The 12,175-nt window shown below is 32.8% G+C and overlaps 1 protein-coding gene across 1 annotated transcript; it reads left to right on the top strand.

Annotated features, from left to right (window-relative positions):
• Nucleotides 1–251: 251 nt before the first annotated feature.
• LOC119585973 lies at nt 252–1,249 on the top strand. The gene is made up of 2 exons (XM_037935027.1): nt 252–359; nt 800–1,249. Exon 2 carries the CDS (start codon nt 801–803, stop codon nt 1,143–1,145), a length of 345 nt encoding a protein of 114 aa, XP_037790955.1. The 5' UTR covers nt 252–359; nt 800; the 3' UTR covers nt 1,146–1,249.
• Nucleotides 1,250–12,175: the final 10,926 nt, after the last annotated feature.

Consider the following 12,175-nt stretch of genomic DNA (forward strand, 5'->3'; position numbering starts at 1 on the left):
TAACCTCTTCCAGATACTGCCTCGTTGCCTGGAAATCCTCATTTCGCCATTAGCATTGCCAATTCTTGCCATACTCAAACCCTTCTTATTAATAATATTAGGTGATCTACAGACATGTTGCTTTCTGGAATGCATTAGTAATATAATCTATATTTTCGATATAACTTTTTCCGATATGAATAGTGACTTACTAAATAGGTTGATTGTGCTGATAAATTAAAGAAAATGGTTACTGATGCATGAAAGAAAATGGAGACTTAGCAACATCTGCTCTTGTCTGGAGTTCCCTGGACGAGAATCTGTATAAAAGGACGCAGCGCGAAGAAAACCTCAGAACACAGCACGCAGTTGAAGTTCAGGTAATGACTAGAGATGAACTTCATCTCTTAACCCATCGATCGAGGATTCACACCTGTGAATTTTGTTACACATAGATGGCTTCATAAGTGCTCAGCCACCAAAGAGTCAGTCCATTCCTTGAAAGGATTTTTTGTTAATGATACTGTCAAGGTTATGGTTGTTATCGACATTATGATTATATTGTAGTTAGAATACTAATGACATTTTTTTATCCGGAAATCACGAAAAGGTTAACCAGGTGAGATAGGTAGGGATAATAGTTGACTCCTTGGCGAATAAGCACTTGTGGACAATTTATGTATAAACACCATGCTAAAATTACATGTACAGGCATGTTTGTCCTGCATCCTCGACCACGTGGTTTAAGTGAGCAAATCAGATAAAGTGTCATGGCATAATTTCCATATACGTAAATATAATGCAACCCATATCTTTTCAGAATGGCTCGTAACGTAGCAGTGACCTCCCTTCTCGTGGCTCTGTGCCTCGTAGCAGCAGTTGCTGGACACAGAAGTTACGGTTCTGGTGGACATAGACCTCTTGGTGTCCACAGCAGTGTCCATTCATCTGCTAGTATCCACGGAGGTAGCGCTCATGGCCTAGGACTCGCAGGCTCTGGCATCCACGGCGCTGGATCCTTCAACCCCACTCATTTCCCTGGTCTTGTGCCTGGTTTCGGCTTCCACCTCAACCAACCCGCATCCGGTTACAACAACTGCAAGTACTGGTGCAAGAGTACCTATACTAAACAGTATTACTGCTGCCAACAGTCTTATTATGGCTAGATTCATAGCTCAATTCTGAACTACCAATACTATGGACGAACCAGTTTATCTTTTATGTTGACAAAATTGTTTGCTGATTCTCAAATAAAGAATATGTAATCAGATTCTACATTATTCCACATTTTTACACTTGTTAATGCATCAGCATTAATGCCAGTATAATTCGTCGCTTCAAGGCACAATTACTAATATATATACATATTTGAGTATATGTCTGCGGCAGTGTGTACACGTGTGCATATATACATATATACTGTACACAAACACACACATATGTCTGTATTTATATATATGTATATCTATCGATCTATCTACATATATGTATGTATGTATTTATCTATATATGTAAGTATATCAATCTGTCTATCCATATATATATATATATATATATATATATATATATATATATATATATATATAATTTATATGTATATATATATATATATAATGTGTATATATATGCATATATATATACCTTTCTATATACACACACACACACACACGCAAACGCATATATATATAAATATATATATATACCTGTATATATTTGTATCTATGTATGTATGTATATATATCAATTTTTACGGTCATATCTGTAGTGTTTCCATATAATTATGTACATCTTACCTCATGTACAGCCACATGGCGAAAAGGAAAGTGAATACTTAATGGAATGAAAATGACGAACGAAACTGAAATCATATTTGTTAATGTATACGAAAATTGTCATTAATATATCAGTCATACTGACAAACTTACTGGTTTCTAATCTAGAAGACGTTAACATTATGATAACACAACTTACCTGTCAAAATTTCGTTTTCTTTGGGCACTACAGTCCCACATAGGTACACTTTAACGTTGGGGAAGAGCACACTTTGAAATGAATATAAACATGTTTTAATAATATTCTAGATGACACACACACACATATATGTGTGAATATATATATTATTTGTATATATTATATTTATATATTTACATATATGTATATGTTATATATGTGTGTGTGTGTATATGTGCATATGTGTGTGTGTGTGTTTTTTTTTATGTGGGGGTAAGAAAGAGGAACAGGGATGGGGTACTGATGGTGGGGGTTGGAAGGGAGTGAAGGGAAAAATGGATTGGTACTAGATAGGCCTAGAGGGTTCTTGTCAATGATACTGATGTCCACGAACACTGAACCTACAGGACATTATTTCCACAATAGTTTTGGGGGATCGTTGTGTTCTCATAACGTGTGTGATAGTGGGTTTCCAAGCGAATACGTTCAAGGTCGTTGGAAAACGTTTAACAAAAGTTCTGTCTTATTATCAGTCTTATTTTACTATTGGGTTTATCTTTGTAATTCATCAATGCAATCATTATCATGCCAATCATGATTAATAATATTATTATTGTCTTATTTGCCATTATTGTTATTTTAATTATTATTTAATCATTATTGTGCTATTTCTATTCTTGATTGTGAATTTCTTAAGCGTCATAATTTCGTTCATGCAAACTAACTAGGAATAAATATTTAGATTTTCTTACCAAAATTATATCAGCATAAATTTATACTTCAAAATAAAGCATATACGTGTTTATATGTATGTGTCTGAGTATGTGTGCGTGTGTGTGTACATATATAGGTGTATGTATATAACGCGCGCGTGTGTGTGTATACATATATCTATCGATCTGTACATATAAATATATATACATATACTGTTTATATATATATATATATATATATATATATATATATATATATATATATATATATATATATATATCAATATATATAATATATATATATTATATATATATATTATATATAATATTATATATATATATATATATATATATATATATATATAATATATATTATAAATACAGACATATGTGTGTGTTTGTGTACAGTATATATGTATATATGCACAACGTGTAACCCTGCCGCAGACATATACTCAATATGTAATATATATTAGTAATTGTGCTTGAAGCGCGAATTATCTGGCCTTAAGCTGATGCATACACGTGTAAAAATGGAAATAATGTAGAATCTGTTTACATATTCTTTTATTGAGAATCGCAAACATATTTGTCACATAAAGATAAACTGTTTCGTCATATTTTGGTAGTTCAGAATGGCTAATGAATCTAGCCATAATAAGACTGTTGGCAGCAGTAATACTGTTTAGTATAGGTACTCTGCACCAGTAATTGCAGTTGTGGGTAACCGGATGCGGTTGGTTGAGGTTGAAGCCGAAACCCGGCACAAGGCCAGGGAATTATTGTGGTTGAAGGATCCAGCACCGTGGATGCTAGGCCTTCGAGTCCTAGCCATGAGCATACCCTCCGTGGATACTAGCGATGGATAGCCACGCTGTTGGACAGCCAGAGTCTATGTCCACCAGACCGTAACTTCTGTGTCCAGCAACTGCTTGCTACGAGCACATAGACACGAGAGGAGGTCACTGCTCGTTACGAGCCATTCTGAAAAGATATGGGTTGCATTATATTTCGTATTATGGAAATTATGCCCATGACAACTTTATCTGATTTGCTCACTTAAACCACGGGTCGAGGATGACGACAAACCTGCCTGTACATTGAATTTTCGCATGTGTTTATACACTAAAATGACCACATTGCTTTATTGCCAAGGAGTCCACTATTATCACTACCTATCTCACCCGGTTAACCTTTCGTGATTTCCGGATAAACAAATTTCATTAGTATTCTAACTACAATATAATCATTATGTCATAACACCATCACCTTGACAGTATCATTAACAAAAAATCCTTTCAAGGAATGGACTGACTCTTGTGGCTGAGCACTTATGGAGCCATCTATGTGTAACAAATTCACATGTGTGAATCCTCGATCGATGGGTTAATGAGTGAAGTCATCTTCTATTCATTACCTGAACTTCAACTGCGGCTTGTTTCTGAGGTATTCTTCGCGTGCGTCTGTTATACAGATTCTCGTCCAGGGAACTCCAGACAAGAGCTGATGTTGCTAAGTCTTCCTTTCTTCATGCATCAGTAATCCGGGGGGTTTTCTTTAATTTATCATCACAATCACCTATTATAGTCACTTTCATATCGAAAAGTTTATCGAAAATATAGATTATATTACTAAGCATTCCAGAAGCACATGTCTGTAGATCACCTATATTTTAATAAGAAGGGGTTGAGTAGGGCAGAATTGCAATGCGATTGGCGAATGAGGTATTTTCCCAGGCACGAGGCAGTATCTGGAAGAGGTTAGCTAATCACCTTCTGATTTTTGTGTTGTTTGTCATTTGTTTTTATACATTTAATTTTAATTTCTTTATCTATGAAGACCCATATTATATCATTATCATCATGACCATTATTATTGTTTTACTTTTTATTATCATTATCATTCTTATTATATGCTGTTATTGTTATTTATTTTATCATTATCATCAGATCATTATTTATGTATGAAGCCTCATTATTCCTCTATTATTATCCGGTTATTATCATCTTGTCACTATTATATACATCTCATTGTCATTATTAAAAAAAAATTTTTGTTACTCATATTGTTAAAGACATACGACACTTTTAGGAAGAATGTCTTGCGGCGCGGCGCACGAGAAAAACGAACTTGGCCCATGACCTTGTTTGTATTAAAGGGTCGGGTCACGACGTATTCGAATCGCCTTTGCTCGTGATTACGCTCAGTCTTTCCTTGCCGACGTTTTTAATGAACTTCTATTTCTTTCGGATTTTTATATTATTGTTTTTAACGAAAGATCTCGAATCTGAGGATGTACCTCATTTTAGTATTGTTATTCTGTTTTATTAAGATGTTCTTTTTGTGAAGGTTTATACATGTGGTTTTGTTTATGTGGCTTGATATAACTGTAACTGCTCTTACCTTTATTTTGATCCAGTTTCCATACTACATCCGGATGTCGGAGTTTACCAGGAAATACGATTAATTTACTACAATTTAAAAGTAGATCACTTTACAAAGAGAAATGTATGGATGTCGTTCATATGCTACCAAAATAGCAAAGGACTGACATGAAGTGTCCACTGTAATAACAGCAAATCACCCTCGTTTCAAGTGGGCGCGCAACGTAAAGATTAACGTTTTTTGAGTGATTTCAATGCTTAATTCTTTTTATCATTCAGACCAGTGATTACTGTCGTACTTTGTCTCATTGAAATAATGAATTGATTAGTGATTATATATATTAATAATTATATATAGTATATATATATATATATATTATATGATTATCATTGAATTTAATGTAAACATGGGTGTTTTGGTGACCTCTTCTACACTTACGAATCTGATTTCGAATATCTATGAGATAAAGAGATGTTCTCTCTAATTGTCTTTAGATTCTATCAATTGCTGAAGGTGGCCTGACTTATGCACCAATCTTCCGGCTTTTCTGCGGATCAAGTTTTAGATGATCATAGCTTTGGCCACGATCTTAAAAGGTAATTACGCTACCGACTTATTGATTCACTTGCCCTTAGTATCGAACCTTACATATATTCTTTAAAGACAAACCACACCACATGTATGCATATATACACACTACCCACACCACCACACACACCCCACACACCCCCACAACACACAACACCACGCACACACACACACACACATGAAATATTATGCATATATATAGATATATATATATATATATATATATAATATATATGTGTTTGTGTGTGTGTGTGTGTGTGTGTGTGTGTGTGTGTGTACCGACCCACACACATAGATATGAATATATGTATGTAAATCTTATAGATATATATGATATGTTTGTATATATGAAATAATATGTATTATATGATTTATATATATCTATTACATTTAGATGTGTATATACATATGGACATGCATAGAGATATATTAGTATAATATACATATATACTAAGTGAAATATATATATAATATATATATATATCTATATATATACATATACATATATATGAATGTATATATACATAAATATATGTATATATGTATGTATACATATAAATGTTGATTAATTCACATATATATATCCATTCATTCATTATCTATATAAGCACTGGTTATGCGACATATTCGCGTTGTGTTTGACAAGATCTTTTGGTAGCACCCCTTAACCGATATTCACGATTATATGTCTAATGAAATCAGACTTTTTCTTCTTTTTTAGAAGGTGAACTTAGGTTAAGTCATATCTGTGGTCTGTGATAATAGTGAGTTGTGATACTTTATTAGGTGTGAAGTGCCATTTGTGATGCCGCCTATATACGTAAATGATAACAATATTATAGTACCTATATTGATAATTATACGATCATTACATGAATACATGCCTTTTGTGTGATATGTTACACATGTGATAATATAGCAGATTAATTTATTTTAAACTGTGTACATCCAGATGTGAATGGCCTCATTACACGTGAACAGCGAATGAAACACAAAATATACGTCGCAGTTGCCAGTAGAATAAAGGCAGTTAAAGCCATAAAGATTAAGACCAGTAAGTCTGCATCACTTATACGTCAGTAAAACATATGATGCCTTGATGTATATATTATCCCAGAATTTTTCATTTCGGTTTATACCTTTGTTTCGCTAACGTTGAAGGATGTTCTATTTGAAGATACAAACATAAAGACTTACAGAATAGAAAATGCAGAGGCCATTTTTATCTTCATACATTTTTTCTTTTCTAATGATTGTGATCGTCTGAAGCAAAGTCTTTTCGTCCTTACATCTGACTTAAAACCTCGTGCATGAAAACTGTTACCATGTCTGCAAGAGTCATCTCAAATGTTTGTTTTTTCTCTCAGTGTGGGTATGAATATGTGTACGAATTATAAATTCTATCATATGTATATGATCTATATATATATATATATTATCTATAGTATATAATTAATTCATTCATTCTCTATGAAGCACTGGTTTATGCTACTATTGTTTCGAGTTTTGTTGATAGCTTGTGGTGAGTTACCCTTAACTCGATATCATGATTGTATGTTAAATCATTTTTTTTTTTTTTTTTTAAGACGAATTCAGTTAAATCTATGTTTAATCTTAAAGTTTCCGCATCTAGAAAGATTAAGCGGCACTCATTAAAAGTCAACAGCGATGAACCAGCCAATCATACAGTCGCATTTGCAAGTAGAATACCAAAGGTAAGTTAAAGCATAAAGTAGAGACCAGTAAAGTCTGCATTGCTCCGTATGTCAGTAAACATTGATGCCTTGATGAGTTTCCGTATTATTCTCACATGATTTCCTTTCGTTATACCTATCATAATTTGTTACTCCTATCGTTTTCATTACTTATTTTTGTCTTAACTTGCGTTTTCTTATATCTATGTCCGGTTATAACGTATTGGTTAGATGAATATAAAAATCCATGTAGATTTCATAATATTACAAAGATGTCAGAAAAGGGAAAGACTATTCTTATCTCAATCATTTGATTTAAGTCATCTCAATGTAATTTTTTCTCATTGTGGTGTAGAATTTGTGTAACGGAATTAAGTCCATATCATAAAGAACATTATATTACTTTTTATTTAAAAGAGGCAGCATACGATTATGTCAACATAAGAGACAAACAAGTACGTCAACCAAATTCATACAAAAGTGAACATGAATCTAACCATAATAGACTGTTGCCCATAGTACTGTTAGTATAGGTACTCTTGCACAATACTTGCAGTTGTTGTACCGGATGCGGTTGGTTGAGGGGAAGCCGAAACCCGCACAGACCAGGGAAATGCAGTGGGGTTAAGGATCCAGCTCCGTGAATGCCAGAGCCTGCGATTCCTAGGCCATGAGCGCCAGCTCCGTGGATACCAGCAGATGAATGGACACTGCTGTGGACACCAAGATGTCTATGTCCACCAGAACCGTAAACTTCCTGTGTCCGCAACTGCTGCTAAGAGCACAGAGCCAGAGGATGAGGTCACTGCCACGGTACGAGGCCTTCTGAAGATATGGATCATATTTTTACATATAAATGAATGTGTCCTGAAGAATATGGACAGTAGCAATGACATTTTACTTGATTTGCTCACTTAAACCACTTGGTCGAGGATGGCAAGACAAACATGCCATGTACATAGTAATTTTAGCATATTGTGTTTATACATAGATTATACACAAATGCTTAGTCGCCAAGGAGTCAACTATTTTCCCTACCTATCTCCACCTAGTTACCTTGATTTGTAGATAAATCTATGTCATTAGTATTCTAATTAACAATGTTAAATATTCTTAATTTTTCAGTACATAAACGCATTATCGATATAATACCATAGAAGTCCTTTCAAGGATGGAAATCAGTGTTGCCCAGACCTACTATTGCCCCCCCCCCCCCCTGGCCTGAACCCTTACGGAACCTATTTGTTGCAACACAATCCATACAGAACAGTATGTGAATCCTCGACCGATGGGTCAAGAAAATAAAGTTTATCTCTAGTCGTTACCTGAACTTCAACTGCGTGCTGTGTTCTGAGGTTTCCTTCACGGCTGCTTCCCTATATACAGATTCTCGTCCAGGGAACTCCAGACAAGAGCTGATGTTGCTAACAGTCTCCATTTTCTTTCATGCATCAGTAACCCCTTTTCCTCAATTTATCACCCCAATCAACCTATTTAGTAAGTCACTATTCATATCGGAAAAAAGTCATATCGAAAATATAGATTATATTACTAATGCTTTCCAGAAAGCAATATGTTTGTAGACCACCTAATATTATTAATAAGAAGTGATTGAGGATGGCAAGCAGTGGCAATGCTGATGGCGAAACAGGATTTCCAGGCAACGAGGCAGTACCTGGAAGAGGTTAGCTAATCCCATTCTGATTTTGTTTTATTTAATTTCATAATTTATCTATATATGAAGACCATTATTCTTATTATTATCATCATTATCACCATTATTTACATCATCATTATCATTATTATTGTTACTCTGATCATTATCGTTATAATTATCATTGTTATTGTTTATATCATCGTCGTCATCGTCATCATCATAATTATCATATATACTACTTCTTTTAGGATAAATTACCTCATTATACTGATGATACAAGTAAACTATGTTAAAGGAAGATAGACATACACAGGCTGATAGACAAGTAGAGAGAAACAAAGAAAAAGAGAGAGAGGAGACAATTATTGTATAGTTTATTTCCTAAATCTCCTAAGTAATCACACACACACACATATAGATTATATATATGTATATACATATATATGCACACACACACACACACAACACACACACACACACACACACACACACACACACACACACACATATAAATATATATATGCATATTTCGATGTACGAAATTATGCTGAGATGCTTTTGATAAGAAAACCTATATATCTATTATTGGTTAGTATGTATGAACGAAATTATGACGCTTATGAATCTTGTAATCAAGAAAAGAAATAGCATAACAGTGATAATAATAATAATAATAATAATAATGATAATAATGATGATAATAATAATTATAATAATACTGATATTGATGATGGCAAATAAGATAATAAAAATAATGTTGATCATAATTCGTAATGATAATGATAGCATTGATGAATTACAAAGCTGAAACCAATATCAAAATAGAGCTGACAATGCAATAAAAAACGGTGAACATTAGATTAAAGATACCAAGAAAAAAAAAAAAACAAAAAAAAAAACGATTTTTTAAACATTTTCTGCTGTGAGAATCAGAAGGGTCATTAAAGCACTGATGAATTGCGTTCCTCAAACCCATTCGCTTGGAAATCCTCATAGTCCGCAATCACACCCTTTACCACAGCACGACGGTCCCCAAAGCCTTTGCTGTGGAAATGATGTCCTGTAGGTTCAGCGTTCGTGGACATCACTATCATTGACAAGAACCCTCTAGGCCTATCTATAACATCCATTTCCCCCTCACTGCCTTCCAACCCTTCTACCCCCAGTGCCTCCTCCCTGTTTCTATTTTTTTTTATTTTCCCCTTCTCTCTCCCCACTCCCATTCCCAAGTGTAAAGCAAGGTCTTGTGGAAGAAGTTCATTAGTTTATACATTTATTTATGGACACATACATTTCTATTTACGCATACACACACACACACACACACACACACACACACACACACACCACACACACACATATATATATATAACTAGATATCTATATATATATATATATATATATCGACGGCCACCTAGAGACGATGTCGACTATAGCATTATCGCCCCTTTTCATGTCATTGCATGGGCGAAAGAATGTGAGAAGCAAGCTGTTGCCCATGAAGCAGGCTCCCTCTCTCCACGCAGCTGATGGATCCAAAGGAACAGCACAGACCGATACAGTGCGGCACCGCAGGAGTTGTCAGAATGAGGACGCAAGCGACGGAACTCCGGCTCCGGTGGCCGTCGATATATATGTGTGTGTGTATGTAATTATATCCAGACACACACGCGCATGTATATAAGTATATATATATATATATATATATATATAAATATATAATAATATATATATATATATATATATATATATATATATATATATATAACATATATACACACACACACATGTGTGTGTGTGAATTAGAACGGTTTAAATCACTATTTATTTTATAGTGTTCTCTTCCATAACGTTGAAGTGTACCTATATGGGACGAAATTTTGGCAGATAAGCTGTGATATTTTAATGTTAATGTCTTCAGGTTTGTCAGTTTGAGGGATGCCTTATTGACAATTTCGTATACATTATCAGAGTTTTACAATTTTAGTTTCGTTCATCATTTTCATTCCATTAATTATTCACTTTCTTCTTCGTCATGTGGCTGTACAATTTAGAGGGAAGATGTTTATAATTATATGGAAACACTACAGACTTAACCGTAAAATGATATACAGACATTATGTATATATAGATCTAATATCTATATATAGTATATTAGATATATATAAATATATATATATATATATATTTCATACCACACACACACGCTATATATATATATGTCTACATAAATCTATATCTATATATATATATTATATATGTATATCTATCTATATATATACTTATATATTATTATAGCTATATATATATCTATATCTATATATATACATTATATCACACCACACACACAACACACACCACACACACACATATCTATATATATTATATATATATCTCGAATACTATATATATATATATATATATATATGGACACCTACATACCCATACATATACACATGTATATATTTTTACTGTATAACACACACACAACACACACACACACAACACTTTTATATATATAATATACATATATATATATATATAATATATTATAATATATATATATATATATAATATATATATCATCTAATATACATATATACATATATACATATATCATAGATTATATATATATCTATATATATATATATTGTTATTTTGAAAATATATAGAATGTCCCTGTCTATACCATCCATCTATATCTATATATCTCTATCTCTTATCTATAATATATGCGATATATATATCTATATATATATATAGAATGTATCATGTATATACATATATATATCATATAATATAATATATATATCTATATATATATATATATATATATATATATATACAAACACACACAGTCTATATATGTGCATGAATATACATATACATATATAAATAGATAGATATGCATATATACACATATATATGTGTATAACATTACACACACATACGCACACCACGCCACACAACACACACCACAGCGCACACACACACATATATATATATATATATATATATATATCTATATAATGACATTAACAAAAAAAAAAAATTTAAAAATAAATAGTTATCTATATATCTATAACATTATATATCTATATATATGTTGTTTTATGTGTGTCAGTATATAGACACCTACCACACACACTAGACACTACATATATAAACCACGTACACCCACAACCACTAATGTATATATTATATATATT

The sequence above is a fragment of the Penaeus monodon genome, chromosome 1 (genome assembly GCF_015228065.2).
Source record: "Penaeus monodon isolate SGIC_2016 chromosome 1, NSTDA_Pmon_1, whole genome shotgun sequence".
Taxonomy (NCBI): Eukaryota; Metazoa; Arthropoda; class Malacostraca; order Decapoda; family Penaeidae; genus Penaeus; species Penaeus monodon.